We start from the raw sequence: 15,882 nt of genomic DNA on the forward strand, positions 1-15,882 counted from the left end.
CCGACTCTTGGGCTTAACATTGTTACCAGACCTAAGGATCTTGGGTCTGACGTGTTAGCTAGACCCAAGCAAACAATAAACAAGCAGATGATAATTGTACACTTTAATTGTCAGGAGATAGAAAAGAAAAGAAAACACAAACCATCAATCACTAACGGCAATCCAACCATGATATATATATCTACAAGTGCCTCATCATGTGAAAGAGAGCACGTCTGTGCATCTATTTATATAGCGGATGACCGAATTTGACTACCGAGTAGCATCTCATGCATCTTTTTGATAGCGCGAGTATTGCCCACTTGCTGAGACGTGTGAAACATATGCCAATAATTTTTCAATTAAAAAATAAAAAATACAACGTAAAAATATAAAAACACCTCCCACATCCTCTTAATTATGTAATATACCTATATAAATTTTATTATTATAATTCATAATTATCTATATATAGAGTTACAGTAAAATCTCCATATAATATAGCTTTCTTTATAACATTTAATAAGAGTACTTAAGATTCTTACCTATACATGTCTCTTTATATCTACTTGGATTATCACTCAAGGACATATACCAACTTTTTGCCTCATAATTTAGCCTATTACAAGCTAACATGGGAAGAGGAGGGGTGGTTGAGAAAAGACTAGCATATGTCATTCTCTCACGTAAAAAGTACACCTACTTTATTTTTGAAAAAAGTTAGACCTTTTTATGAACACATTTTAACATGTCAGTGTTTTTTTTTTTTTTTTTTTTTTTTTTAAGTTATGGTTTTTGACTTTGGTAATCACTCCTTGAAATCTATAAATTGGCTTCCGAAAATTACTATATAGCTATAAAATCATGTGCGAAAAGAAACTGTGATAGTAGGAGCATCTCACTGTTTAAGACGTGGCCAAATTCTTTTTAAAAATCTTTCAAAGTCAAGGGCTAAAGACTCCATCCTAGTTTTTAATTATAAGTTAATATAAGTTATTAAAACACAACGTTTCAATATTTTTAAAATAATTAAAAAAATTGTTTTGATTTTTCTTTAAAATTTAAATTAATTTTTAATTGTGTTGTTAGTTGATTCATCGAGTTTGATCGGGTCAATTTTATATATATATAATTTGGAAGGATTCATAATCATTAATAAAATAAATTTATAATTTTTGCAAAATAGATATTTGTTTATAAATTACCATCTAGTAGGACCGGTTATATTACTCTTTTATATACACACACACCTTTAATCTTCTTATAATGTAAAATTTTGGATTTGAATATGTAATCTAGGTGTTTATGGTTTTGCCTCCATGAATATCTTTATTTTGATAGTAGAAAATATTGTTTTGAAATGCGGTTGAAATCACGTTTTTTCAAATTTTATTTACTTATTTTTTTGTTAAAATTAATTTTTTATATATATTTTTAAATCGTTTTGATATGCTAATTTAAAAAGTAATCTTTTTAAAATAAAAAATATATTATTTTAATATATTTCTAAATAAAAAGCATACCATTACTACTACAATTCCACATAAACATAAAGTATCTTGCATTATTGTTTATATTGCAGAGATTACGTGCAGTGCACTAAATTTATTTGAAGATTTGATGCAAAAACAAAGAGTATTTTCAGGAAAAAAAAAACACTAAATCGAAGAAACTCCGCACCACATAAAATAAAACCGGAAGGACTAAGTTATTAAAAAATTTAAAAACCTTGAAATTGATCTATTACTTTCTCAAACAACAGGATCGGATTAGTTCATTTTGTTAAACTATAAGCACTAAGTTGTAATTTACTCTAATAAACCCAAAATTACTTGAGAAAAGTATAGTTGTAATAATTGACCGAAGAATCGATCTAAGATAAGGTTTGAATTATGGATTGAAAAATCAACACTAAATTTTTTATATATAAAAAATTAAAATAATATCAATTTAACTTTTCTTTTTGAAAATCAATAAGTTAAGAATCGAGTTTTGACCGAATTAATTTCAGGTCAACTAAAATAACATATTAACCTGAGTTTTTGACAATATCGGTTATATTCTTTTTCTTTAACTCGAATAGCCTAAACCAGCCAATTCTCAAGTTGACCCTTCAAGTTAGTCTAGTTTTTATAACTATGGATAAAAAATTAATTTATATTTTAAAATCTCAACTCAATTCCTACAATAATTTAGAAAATTTCAAATTTTAAATTTAGAAATTAAAACTCAAATTTTATTTATTGGTTTGAGTTTAGAAATACTTGTTGGAATTGGAAAGTTATCAAAAAAGATTGTTGTGATATGATTTTAGTGGTTGCAATTAAGTTACAACCTTGAATAGTAATGTAGAGGTCTCAATCCAAACATTTTATAGTTTACAGTAGAGATGATCATTTTCGGTTCAATTTGGTTTTTATAAAAAAAAGTAACAAAACTGAATTTTTTTAAAAAACAAAATCGAATCGAAACTGGATCAAACCGACCAGTTTTGGTTTGACTAAATTTTTTTAGGACAAAAACTGGCTCAAATTAGTTTGGCTTGGTTTTGGCTTGGTTTGGCTATGTTTTTTTTCTATTTTTTCGGTTTGAATTCAGTTTGATTTTTTCGATTTTAAACTTATAAAATTAAAACCAAACCGAATTGGTCTGTTTTTTTTTTAAATTTAATTGGTTTTTTTTGCAATTTTTTTTTCTGATTTTCTTAGTTTAATTGATTTTTTAATTTTTTTACCCACACCTGGTTGATGTATTACATTCAAGAAAACAAAAATTACTGGGGTGTCGATGAAAACAGTATAACTCGGAGGGTCAAAAAATAAAACAAATACAATAGTAGTTAAATAAAAAAGAAGCCGACAACGCTAAGAAGCCGACAACGCTAGGGCCACATCCATCCATTAAAATATATAGCAAAAAAAAGCAGTTCCATTTTTAAATTTTATTTTTCTCAAAAACCAATAAAAACAAAAATCAAAATCCCTCTTTTCTCCTCTCTCTCTCCAAAAACCCTAATTCTATCGATTCGGTTTCACCCTCGACCAATCCTAATCTCCGCCGTCCGATCTATCACACCGCCATATCTCTCACTCTCTCTCCTCAGGTCTGCCTTCCTCCCTCCCTTCTCCTCTTTCTCTCTCTAAGTTCTTGCACTCAATTTTGATTTTGATTATAATTAATTGACGGAACATCAATCGAATTAGGGATTTGAATTCGATTTTCTTGCTCTCTTTAAGACTTCGAATCTAGATATTTTGGAAACTTTTTTATGGATCTATCAATTTTGACTATTATCAATTGACCGATAATTCTGTCATCTGTGATCGTAATCAGTGGAGTAATGTTGTTTCTAAGTTATTAAAGGATTGAAAATTCCGGTGCCGTAAAATTTACATTCGAAGGAGAAGGAAATTAATACTTCGTTTGTTGTCTTGCGGCAGTTCTTTTTTTTTTTTTTTTTGTTTCGAAGGAGAGATCATTTTTTAGTGTCTGGCTTGGTCTGCTTATGATGAGATGGAAAATTAGATTTTTTTTATTAAAGGTTTGTTTAGGATTGTGGCAGTGTTTAAAATGTTTTTTTTTTGTTTAGAAATGAATCAAAAATAATATTTTTTTATTTTTTAAAAATTATTTTTAATACTAGCATATTAAAACAATAATAAAAAAATTTAATGAAAAAATTTTAAAATTTAAAGAAACGCTGTTTGTACGTTTCCAAATAGACTCTAAGTCTCGAGAATTGAGACTTGATTAGGGTGTGAATTCATTGCAAGTTTTGGTTAGTTTTATCTGGCGGGTCATTTTATTGTTTTTGATTATGTTGTTGCTATAGTGGTGTTATATCTTAGTTGTAAAGCACTGGAGTTGATTGTTAGCATGTTAGCCCTTTTGGAGAAAATTTTACCAGAAATGCATGAACAATTAATTCAGATAAAAAGTAATCATACAGTGATACACTATTGTATTTGTGTTGAGCTTTATTAGTCATGTTACATAGGGTAACAGTGATTGTTTGGGTTTAAATGACATTATTGATTGTTGTAGGAGAAGTTAGGATGCTAATAGACAGTTAGGTTGAGTACCTGAGTTGATGTGGTTCTTTGTGGTTGCTCCTCTCGATTACACTGTGGGATTGCGTGAAGAAATTAAGTTCATAAGGGTGATTTAATCTCGAATTCAACTATGCTTTAATGCTCATCGATTCTTTTTGGTGATAGAGAAACAGAAATGACACAATTCTGTCTATGGGTGTGTTTTTCGAAACTGCATTTGGAAATGTGGATCACTTCATTGAGATTCTGTAAGGCCAGTGACTTTTGAATGCAGTCTTAATGGGTGATGGTGTGAAGATTGGAATAACATTGTTACTTAAGCAGTTGTTGGAATTGAATTTTGTGTTTGTTTCTCTTACTGTTAATGTAGTAATGTACCTGCAAACTTATCTAGCATCTATAAAAATAAACCTAGACAATTTATTCTCTTCAAAGGATCTGAGGTTTGCTTGTTGAACGATGCTGTTTTTGAACCATTATTTTTTACTTTTAAGGTCCTAATGGTACTGAATATTTATGCTTTGGAAGAAGAGGCCTCATTTGTGGAGATTGTTCACTGCCTTGCTTGTGCTAAGGACAACCCTAGCTCTTTTGACGACTCTTTAACATTTGAAATTACATCATTGGATGATATTTGGACCTTTCAAGTGATTCTCAACTGTTGGCATCACAATAAATTTTGAAACCTTGCTATTGCCAAATGGGGACACAATAGAGCTGATGGTTTGGAACAACAGTTAAAGGCACACAAGAGTTGGCAGTTTAGCTGTTCGAATGCTTCCAGAGTAGTTTTTCTTGCAATAAAGGAGGTGTGTTGGAACAAAATTATAGGCTTTTAGTTGTTGACAGAATTAGCGGATCAAAATGTTCAAGTATGGTTTGTTAAGCAATGTGCTCCTTAGAGGGTAGGCAAGGATATGGCAGTTTTGGGGTTCCCTGGTCAAGGCAGTATTGGGGTTCCCTGGTTAATAATAGCCTCCTTATGATTTCCGGATCATCCATTTTAGAAGCCAGAAGCCAGAAGCTTTGCTCAACTAAATCAGTTTCAACAGTTTTAAGTTCATGACTAGGGTGAAGAATTTTTTGATGCTTTGTTAAATAGGAGAGAGCTATCTATCGTGGGGAATCTTGTGATTCAGTAGTAATGCTTAACTTTATTACCACAGTATTTTGTAATTTCCTTGATTGTTCTGAGGATTACATGTATGAGTTATCACTAAAATAAATTCTCAAACTTCACATTCCTGATGTATATAGTCTGCATTTGCCTGTATTCTGATTTGGAACAACTTTTCTTGCAATTTAAAATGAATGATATTCGTGGTAGTAAATTTCACATGAAAAGTGAGTGAATGTGTTTTTGCAAAATAAAGAGCAGGGAAAAGATGGTTAGTTATATAGTGGGTACTTTTGTTTTGGTTCTCTGAGAAGCATGCTCAATATGGACGACATGCCAGAATGTGCATTTATGAGTTGGCCAAACTAATACTACCTATGTATTCTATACAATATTAGTCCTCAGGGTATCGGTATTTGTAATGAACAGTTTTTTGAACTTGTCATTCTTCATGTATACTGGTGGTTTCTTTTTTCAATTTAAAGTTCTGCAACAGGCATCACTAAAACATCATTTAAATGAGATATGGTCATTGGTGTTTAGGCTTGTGTTTACTCGTTATGTGTCCATTTCTGCAGATATGAGATTCTGACTCTTTAATAAATAACTTGCTATCTGTATCTTATAAGCATAAACTGACTTGTTTTTTGGCTTCCATATAAACTCTTATGAAGATATTGTGGTGGATGTTTACTGGTTGTTATACTGTCTGATTTAATGGCGATCCAGCTGACTGAGTTACTTGTCTTTTTCCACAACTGTATACTAAATGTCGTAATCATTATTGTAGACATCACAGGAACATATTTGCCTTTTGAGATGTCTCCAGCTTCAAAATCAAAGTCAAAGGACAGAAAGGTTGGCAAGGAACCCCAGAAGGCTTCATCAAAGCCTTCGGGACCTGCTAATGCAGGAAGTGGTATCTCATCTAGTGCATACAATCCACTGTCTGGAACATTTCATACCATTGAAACAGTGCCGACATCCTCTGCTTCACCTCTACACAATAATAGTCGTTTCCGAAACATTGACGAGACAGATGATCATCTTGGAGGGTCGCTTGGAGCTGGGGTTGAGTATGATTCTGTTTCGAATAATGGTAGCTGGTCTGGCGAGTCAGAAGATCATAAAGAGAAGACATCTAATCATCCAGTCCGGCAAGAAGCAATACCAGGCACTGAAAATGATAAGCGGGAAAAAATCCGCCAGAAGAATGAGAAAAAGCATCAGCGTCAAAAGGAGAGGCGAGCACATGAGTTGCATGAGCGGTGCACTGGCTATCTTATGTCGAGAAAGCTGGAAGCACTAGCTCAACAGCTTGTTGCAATGGGATTTTTGCATGAACGGGCAACAATGGCTCTTATATTGAATGAAGGCAAGTTAGAAGAATCTGTAACATGGTTGTTTGAAGAGGGTGAACATGCAGATAAGCACAGAGATCAAAACCTTGGTGGGGGTACTTTGAAAATTGATATATCAGAAGAGCTTGCTCGGATTGTAGAAATGGAAATCAGATATAAGTGCACAAAGCAGGAGGTTGAAAGAGCTGTGGTTGCCTCTGAAGGTGATCTTGAGAAGGCTGTAGAAGGTTTAAGACAACTGAAGCTAGATCCACCTTCTTCTCCTCCAAAAGCTGATGAAAATGGTGATCCTCCAACGTCAAGTAATGATAAGCATTCTTTAGCAGGTAGCCAGAATATGGTGAGACCACAACCAAAGCTCAACCCAACTTCCATGATACAGCAAAGAAGAGATGATAAAGATTTTAACTATACAAAAGCAGCTGTTCTGGTGGGAGGATCTTTGGAATCAGGTAGTAAAAATGTGCAGTCCTTGAAGAGAATACAACCGAAGTCGGAGTGGCCAAGACCTCAGCCAACTCCTACTCCAACTGACAAGAGATGGTCAAGTGTGGGATCAAATCCTTCTGTCTCTCACTCTTTGGCATCTCCTTTGCATGGGCCACCTCCACCTGCCAAGACGGAAACCAGTTATGTTACTGTTGGAAGTGAATACAAGAGCCTTCAGCCTGGAACTATCAGAGAACCAGTTATTATGATGCAGCGGCCTCAATCTGTAAATTCAAAGCAGGTTCCAACTGCAAGCATAAGCTCATCTCCTCCTGGAACAGCCACTGGTTGGTATCCCACCAATAGTGCTGATATCATGAAGTCAAATGGCTTGATGCCACACGTTCCTAGCACAAGAAGCCCCAGCCCAAACATTCCGAGTTCGAATCAGATGTTCCACCAATTTCATTATCAACAACCGCAGTATTTTGTCCCCAGCAGTGGCCCAGGGGATTCTCCTGGAACCAGCAAAGTAAATGGCTTATGGAGTAGAGCTGGTGCATCGCCATCACTTGCTGCTGCTTCTTCCCTTGGACTTTTCTCTGGTTTGGGCTCAACAGGTTCATCAGGGGCAACCTCTCCAGTTGATTGGAGCACTTCCGGGTCAATGGAGCAGTTAGATTACACCAGCATAGACTGGAGTTTGAATCGAGGTTTATCTTCCCCAAGGCCCGGTGGATTGTGGTTAGGACCAAGTTTAAAGAGCAGTGCTCAAGCGTATGTTTCCACGGGCGCTTCTGGCTTTGGTGCTAGACTGGCAATGAGATCAGCTCCCAGCGGCAATGGCATGCCCATTCCTGGATTGCGGGATGGTGGTGTGGCTAATTCAGAAACATCCAGCTCCGGTTCCCATGAATGGACCTCTCCGTTTGAAGGGAATGATATCTTTGGCTTGTCAAGACAGTTTGTTTCATCTCCTTCGCTGTAGGGGCGGCAGGGGATGATTTCAATGAATGAATGAATGAATGAAAAAGATAAAAAGGAAGAAGAAAAGAAAGACCTCAAAATGTGTTTGAATTTGATGTTGGTTCCTTTTGTTGCTTTTTGGTGAGTATCATTCCAGTTTCGAAAGTCCTTTGCCTTTGATCCCCTTTTCCCCTTCCTTTTCATTGATTTGCTATCCGTCAAGTCATAATTCGAAAAATCCAGAAGTTTGAAAAAAATGATGAAAGGAAATTAAGTTCCATACATTGTATTAGCATTAATCAGATGCGCTATTAAACAAAAAAAATCAATTAATTTTTATATATTCAGATTGTTTTAATTTGTTGATTTTAAAAATTAAAAAAAATATTATTTTAATGTATTTTTGAATGAAAAATATTTTAAAAATAATATTTTTTTTTGATGATTTGACATTTTCATTACAATAATAATTTTATTGATTAAAGATCATTTTATCAATAAATAATTAGATAGACTAAGAATCTTGATAAATATAACTTTTATGCGAGGAGTAACGTGGTAGTGAATATTTATGAATCGGTTTTATATTATTTATTCTTGAATCTAAATTCAAATCTAAAATAATTATTCAAACTTGATTGAATATGAATTTTTTATACTTATCCAAGTAGGTTTTAAATATTTATTTAGTATCCATGAACTCAACCTAAGTTTAAAATATAAAGTCAAATACTATAATTTATAACTATTTAATACTTAATTTATTTGTATACATGTAAGTTTTTCAAACTTTAATACTATTTATTTATTTTAAGTCGAGCTCAAGTAAAGTAACCTAATTTTTTACATTCAAATTTTACTTAAACCTAATTAATTCTAAAAATTTTCTATCAATTTAAATCGATATTAATAAGATCAGTTTAGGTAAAATTATTATCCTTGAATATTAAATTTCGCGCATGATGAATAATCCCTCCATTTTATTATTCAACATCATGCTTTATAGGATATTCATATTAATAAAAAAAAAATAAAAAAAAGGGATTTTACTTTACTCTTGCTCATAAAAACACTATTCATTAAAATAATATTTTGTTTCTTCCTTCATGTTTTTTTATTTTTAATTATATTTTTTAATATTAAGTTTATTGAGGATTGTGTTTTATAATTTTTTTCAAATTAATTTTTATGAGGTTATCCAAATCTCATGACTTGCATTATAGGTTTGGAGGGTTGATTCGAAGTTTTTTCCCGCTCTTCTTTATTAGTTTTTTTCTTCTCAAATTCATCATTCAACATTTAGTTTATTGAGAATTATATTTCATGATTTATTTTGACTTGTTTTTTATAAGGTTATCTCCATCTTATGACTCAGGTCACAAATTTGACTAGTTAACTCGAGTTTAATTAAATTATTTTTTATATCTTATTTTTAATTAAATATGTTTTCAATTTCATATTTTTACACAAAGTTAATTGGAAATTAGACTTTATAATTTCTTTTAATTTATTTATTATTGGATTATCCTGATCTTATGACCTGGGTTACGGGTTTGACTGGTTAACTTAAATTATTTTTTTGTTATTTTTAATTTTATCATTTAACAATAAATTTATTAAAAATTAAAATTCACAATTTATTTTAATTTACTTTTTATAGGATTATTATAATCTCATGACTTTATAAGCAGATTGACAAGTTAACCCAGATTATTCTAAATTAATATAATATATTTCCATCTTAATATTCATGAAAAAAATTTCCGCTTTACTAATCATCTGGATTGTTTTTGAACCCATCAAATTAAATTAATCACATCAGATCAATACTCGTGCAATTTAAATCTTTTTTTCTACTAACAAAAATACTAGCAACACCTATATATTTTTTTATGTTATTTTATTTTTTTAATTCTACCAGCAGTTTAGCATATATTCTGATAATACCCCCTCCCATCAACATGTCTAAAGCTTTCTTTATTCCCAGCTACATAGCTTCAGAAAAAGGTATTACAGTTGTAACTACAGCAAGATTTTGACTCGAAATTGCTTGGATATCTTTCCCTATCCAACCACCTAGCATTTGCTATTATTCGTTCTGATTAACAAAAATTGTGAAGACTACTCACAGCAGAAAAGAGGCAGCGAAAATTCGAAGTTGCACCTCAATGAATGATACAATTATTCAGATGTGACCATTGTTTTATACAAGAGAATAATTCACTCAACAGACGGGGAAAATTCGGGTGGAGAGCTACAAGTTGCTGAAGCAGGTTGTTGATACCATTGGTTTGCTTCACGAGCAAGGAAGTTGGCTTCTGCAATTAGAAAGAATGATGATGTGAAAGAGTCAAATTTACAAATAACATGAGGAATGTGAAGAAGAGGCTTCTTCTTTCATTGACTGGGCCTTGAGTTTTTCCTAAAAGATGAAAACTAGCCTCTGATTGTGTACCTTAATCCCTCTTGCTTTTAATGCATCTCTAAGTAAATGGAAACCTACTTCAGTGATATTAGGGATTTGCTCTTCAAGCTTCAGGAATTCTAGTGAGGCATTTATGAAACAGGAAGCTAATGGGCGGGACTAGCTTTACCTGACACAAAAACATCCTGGTACTCATCTTCGTCATATATAAATTGCGGAGGATCTGGTGAGCCAATCCCAACTATTGTGCTTCCACTGCATGGAATATATGGGAAATGGAATTCAGATTGAGGTACAATGGATGTTCTAATATTATCAACTTGTCTTCTTTTGGCATATCAACATTAAAATATACAACTACGCAAACAAATTTCAAAAGCTACAACTGATTAGATACTTCATGCAAACAGTTTGTTTTATTCCAACTCTCCTTGCACCATTAGAGATCAACTACTAGTGCTCAATTATTAAGAGGTGTGAAATTAACAAGATCATCTTGTAAAACTTGAAAGCAAGCACAGAAAAAAGAACCTAGAAAACATACGAGTGATAAGATTTTTAACAATATACACATGGTAGGGCATAACATTCACAGAATATGATAAAGATACTAACACTGTATCAAGGCTTGCACCACCTCACATTCAATCACCTCATTCACGGCAAACAGGCTGAATTTAACAGTTAAGAGACACCTCCAAGGCAAGAATATAACCTCATTCCATCCTAATTTCAATGTCGGTATGAAACGTACATGCACTTGAATGATTACATTCAGAAATGAGCTTCAAATGCTTAAATGGAGCCGAAACAGGTTGCATTAATGAATATTTAAGGCAGCTATGCTGTGCCATTTGAGTAGTTGCAGATAGATTAAGGTTTAAAGAGGGTACAGGGTTTGGAAATGGAGAAAGGATGCCTTCTTCTGAACTATTGAAAAATTTGTACTTGACATTAGGAGTATTAGAGAAGCTAAACTATCAGTTTCAACTTCTCCCTCTCTCTCAAGGAGAATAGCATTCAAGTGTACTCCAGTTGGGCCACTGCATAAGAGGATGTCTAAATATCAAAAGATAAATAGTTGACCTGATTGTATATCTGCTGTGTAAGTGAGCTTTAATGACCATTAGGATAACTGCTGTGTTACAGAAAATTATGCAGCCTGTATAGAGGTTTTGAAGGCCTATTGGACAGCATGGTTGCTCAAACGACCAGCATTTAACTTGAACATAAAATTATCGTTATGAACATGGGGTTATTACATGTTGATATCAGAACTACAAAAATTACAATGACAAGGTGCATTAAAGAGTTTGTCACTTGCCAATACCATAGCTTACAGTAATCAATGCATTGAAGTGCAAAAAATCAAATCTCATTAAAATTCATCAGAAATAAAACACTATCAGAAAACCATTTTGCTGACTTAAGCCAAATGTTGATTAAATATGAAGATTCAAATCGCAATCCAGCACCATACCTTCCAGACATGAAAACAGCATCATATTGTCCACGACCAGCTGCAGCTATACGCTGTTTTAATCTTTTGAGAGAGGGGAGAACTTCAAAGGCAGGAGGTTCTGCAAGAAAGCCATTCAAGAATATATAAATAATGAATATTCCATCCCTGAAAAGTAAGAAAATCAAAATGTATGATTGGACCAGCCCTGGCTATCCAAGAACTACCATGAGCATAGCAGACTCAGGATGATAAGGGAGTCTATAACCTGCAACACCCACCCTTTATGCCTAAAAAAGAGAGGATAAATGGACAAAGAGATGGGCACCAGTATTGATGTGAGAGCAGGTAAAGCATTAGGGTTAGATTAAGGGTCAACCAGCCCAAAGCCAACTATGCACGCATAAAAGTCTCCCCTATTTCTGTCTTTTGTTCTGCAATTATCCCATCATTGCCCCAACCATCAAATAGCATGTTTAATGTCTCTGTCACCTTTTACCACCATAAATATCATTTGTGGTAGAAAAGGTGCCACCAGTACTCCTAGCAGCAATCGATATTTAATTCCATGATCTGCTGGTCTAGATTTGGTGCATAGGTAGTAGTGATGATGGTGGCAACATGGCATGAGCGGAAGTGGTCCAGATTAGGCCCAGTTGCTTCTTCTTTATATTGACCTAGAGAGAGTGTTATTGTTTTGATTTTGTAATAATTTGATTATAAAACTTGGGAGGTTTTTAAGAATTGGGACACAAGTCATGCGTCAAGCATGATACCGAATCAATGTTGATGCAGTTATGGATGGAGGGTCCTAATTGTAAACGGAATGCATAGTAGAGGGACTCTAATCAAATTAGTAGCTGAGGGAACTGGTTGATCAAACTACATAGTACAGGGACCATGAGTGTAATTGACCCTACATTCATTCATATATTCTGAAACTGCATCAATAAGAGCCAGCTTGTGTGATAACCAATAAATTTGGATCCAGCAGTTTTTTTTTTTTTTTTATATATATATATATATATATATATTATATGTGTAATGCATATGGCAGGGGACAGCAAGGTGTAACTATGTTACTGGGTTTATATATTCTACAACAAAAATTGTTCTTTCCAGTTACCTTGTTATTCAATTATTATGCTAAGAACTGAAACCAAACTGTTTATTCAGACATCTAAAACAAACAAAGGTTTTCGTGCAGGTTTACCTAATCTGAAAGCAGGGGGATTGGAGAAAGAAAGAAAGATAACTTGATATTTCGGAAAGGAGAATAAAAGGATGACAAGCTCAAGTATCTGAAGATTCATACCCAAATCATTGATACAGACATCTTGAGATATTCCATTCCTTGAGATCTTCTCCAGCAATGTTAAAGGATCAGCTTGACTGGTTTTATCCAATTGAAAGCGCTGAAAAATCAAAAAGTTCTCTTATCAAGAGATGTGCTGATATTAAAGAAACCCAAACAATTTTCTATTCCATAATACTAATACCAAATTACCTTGTAAACTTCTGCTGTTGAACATGACTGCGGGGGCTTCATGAGAACCATTGGAATGCCTGAAGATACTGGTGAAGGAATATCTTGAACAATCTAAAAAACCAGAGCAAAAACTTCAGAAAGTTCTCTAGCTAAACAAAATTGCATTTCCTGACATGCATGCACATTTGAGGCAGGCATCTATAATGGCAAATGGGTGTGCATGTCCTTCTAAAAGTAACTGAGAAATTAATTCAAGCAATTCATATTGTTCTGCTGAGAAAAGGTTGCAACTTCCCCCATTGCCTACCTGGCTTTCAAATGATTTCCTAACTGCACGATTCTGTATGACTCATCCTAACATTTGCATGATCCTTTTATGCACAATACTACCTCAACTATTAACTCCACAGAGTTTGAGGTTGGGACATGAATCTTTTATCTTCAGTCTGCCTTGTCTAAAAGCCTAGACCTACTTTGTTTGGTACCAAACTACAGCCACACTATCTATGCATGATATAACAACATCACAGCTAAAGGTTACTAAACAGAAACGCCACCTAAACACCATAAGTGGCTCCCCACAGTCTTCCAGACTAAACTAAACCAGCCCTTAGTCCTCCAGAAAGGGAATGGTTTGCAACTATACTTATGAAACCAGCTTATTATTCATAGCAAAAGCAATATATAAAAGGAAGGAATTTGACCTTCTCAAAAGAATGAGGGAAATCTCAATCAAGTCTGTAATTGAAAAATCACCCTCCATCGGCAATTGAGAGGAATGAAATAAGGAAGGTCTTCAAGTTGATTGTTAAACCGAAATTCATACATACCTCACCACGGCCAGTACAGTAGGCTGCTCCATGAGAAAAAAAGAAAGGGATATCTGAACCAATCTCACTTGACCATTCTTGGAGTTCCTTCTCAGTAGCAAGACAGCCACTGAATTGATTTGCGGCCCACAGGGCAGTAGCGGCATTGCTGCTCCCACCACCAAGTCCTGCTCCAGTGGGCACCTTTTTGTCTAAATGAATCTGCCAACAATTTCAAATATTCAGTATTATTCTTCAATTACTGTGTTCATATCTAGAAACAGATCTTCAAATACACTAACCAATAGAATTTCTTACCCAAAAGAAATTGTCAGTGCCAGTCTTTTTCCTGTAAAGGTTAAGGGCTTTAATTATCTGCAAGAAGAAAGTTCAGAAAATAAAAGTTCACAAGCAATACACAGCAAGAACAATATCATTTATGCCTTACCAAATTATCTTCAGTAAGAGGTACACCAGACACATTGGTTGATAATCGATCAATTCTTTTTGATGGTGACAAAGAGAACTTAATTACATCTCCGAGACTAATCACCTGAGGGGACAAGAGGGGAAAAATATGAACTTGTGAAATTCAAATGACGGAAGAAACTAAAACCAAACACAGCATTGAAAAAAAAAATGCTAAACCAATCAGGTTTCTTTTTCCGATTTCACTTTAGTATACTAGTGTGCATAAATCTAACAAGAAAACTAAAGGCATTCGCTGCTAGAATTTGTACAAGCTTACATGAAATAGAGATGCCAAATCATGATACCCATCTTCTCTCTTACTGGTTATTCTCAAGAAAACATTAACCTGCACCAAATAAGAATACCAAAATGCTCATACATTTATTAAGAAAACCAAACAAACCCAATGATCATAAAGTTGAAGCACAAGCAAGGCATGAGAACACTAGCAAACAAACCTTGCAAGGTGAGAAAAGAGTGAGCCTTGAGAGAGGAGCCTGTTTATCCACCTCATCCGCCAACTTGTTTACCCTTCCATCAGGATCATACACCAGCTAAATTACCCCAACAACCAAAAAAAACCAAAACAAAAAACCCCAAAAGTTCAAAACTTGAATTCAAAGCATAAACAACAAACCATGCTAAAATGAAAGCAAAACCAACCAAATAAAACAAACACAAAAGAAAAAAACAGTTCAAAACTTCGAACCCAAAACACAAACAACAAAGGATTCTAAACTAGAAGTGCACACCTCTACTTGTTTTCTTGTGGCTTTCACAACTGGGGTCCTTTGAAATTGAAGTTTTTGACAAAAAGAAAAGGATCCACTTGGCTTAAATGAAGAGATGTTGCTTTTACTTGAGAGATTGCAAGATGTTTGAATGGGAAAAGTATTGCAGAGAAGATGAGAAGAAGCCATGGTGGTTGTGTTTGCTCTTGGTATTGCTATCACAGGCACATAAATTCAGTGTTAAAATAGTGAAATTCAAGCTCCAATTGTACAGTATTTGGTATGACTGCTGGGCATGATTCTCGAGCGTGTTTCTCGCATAAAATGTTTATACTTTGGTTGGCGTTTTTCGTGGATTTTTTATATTGTTTAGGCAACCTGGCACGTGACAAACTATAAAATTAATTTTTTTTATATTTATGGTATTCATACCCTTTTTCAATTTATTTTTTTAATTATTTTATTTCTATAAAAAATATAATTAAAAAAGTAAAGTGGGTAGGATAGGGAAGCTTGGTTATGAAAAAAAAAGTATTTACGGATAAAAACAAAATAACAAATTTGAGATGGTCGATGTCAATCAAAGGATTGCTT

General features: G+C 33.8%; 2 protein-coding genes across 2 annotated transcripts; one reads left to right on the top strand and one right to left on the bottom strand.

The window, feature by feature from the left end:
* The first annotated feature begins 2,907 nt into the window (after nucleotides 1-2,907).
* LOC133669891 (uncharacterized) lies at nucleotides 2,908-8,069 on the top strand. The gene is made up of 2 exons (XM_062090223.1): nucleotides 2,908-3,082; nucleotides 5,939-8,069. The coding sequence occupies exon 2, from the start codon at nucleotides 5,968-5,970 to the stop codon at nucleotides 7,924-7,926; it is 1,959 nt and encodes a 652-aa protein (XP_061946207.1). The 5' UTR covers nucleotides 2,908-3,082; nucleotides 5,939-5,967; the 3' UTR covers nucleotides 7,927-8,069.
* A 1,797-nt stretch (nucleotides 8,070-9,866) lies between these two features.
* Nucleotides 9,867-15,626, bottom strand: LOC133690101 (4-diphosphocytidyl-2-C-methyl-D-erythritol kinase, chloroplastic/chromoplastic-like). The gene is made up of 11 exons (XM_062110286.1): nucleotides 15,310-15,626; nucleotides 15,016-15,111; nucleotides 14,835-14,903; nucleotides 14,535-14,639; nucleotides 14,405-14,461; nucleotides 14,108-14,308; nucleotides 13,296-13,388; nucleotides 13,104-13,203; nucleotides 11,810-11,909; nucleotides 10,499-10,584; nucleotides 9,867-10,222 (listed from the first exon to the last, which is right to left on the bottom strand). The coding sequence occupies exons 1-11, from the start codon at nucleotides 15,475-15,477 to the stop codon at nucleotides 10,125-10,127; spliced, it is 1,173 nt and encodes a 390-aa protein (XP_061966270.1). The 5' UTR covers nucleotides 15,478-15,626; the 3' UTR covers nucleotides 9,867-10,124.
* Nucleotides 15,627-15,882: the final 256 nt, after the last annotated feature.

Source organism: Populus nigra, chromosome 1, assembly GCF_951802175.1.
Source record: "Populus nigra chromosome 1, ddPopNigr1.1, whole genome shotgun sequence".
Lineage (NCBI taxonomy): Eukaryota > Viridiplantae > Streptophyta > Magnoliopsida > Malpighiales > Salicaceae > Populus > Populus nigra.

Bases quoted from the DNA above. Each gene is read 5' to 3' on its own strand.
- LOC133669891 (XM_062090223.1), top strand. From the start codon at position 5,968: ATGTCTCCAGCTTCAAAATCAAAGTCAAAGGACAGAAAGGTTGGCAAG.
- LOC133690101 (XM_062110286.1), bottom strand. From the start codon at position 15,477: ATGGCTTCTTCTCATCTTCTCTGCAATACTTTTCCCATTCAAACATCT. The intron at 15,112-15,309 runs GTGTGCACTTCT...GGGGTAATTTAG, and splicing joins CCACAAGAAAACAAGTAGAG to CTGGTGTATGATCCTGATGG. The intron at 10,585-11,809 runs GTATGGTGCTGG...TATTCCATGCAG, and splicing joins GCTGTTTTCATGTCTGGAAG to TGGAAGCACAATAGTTGGGA.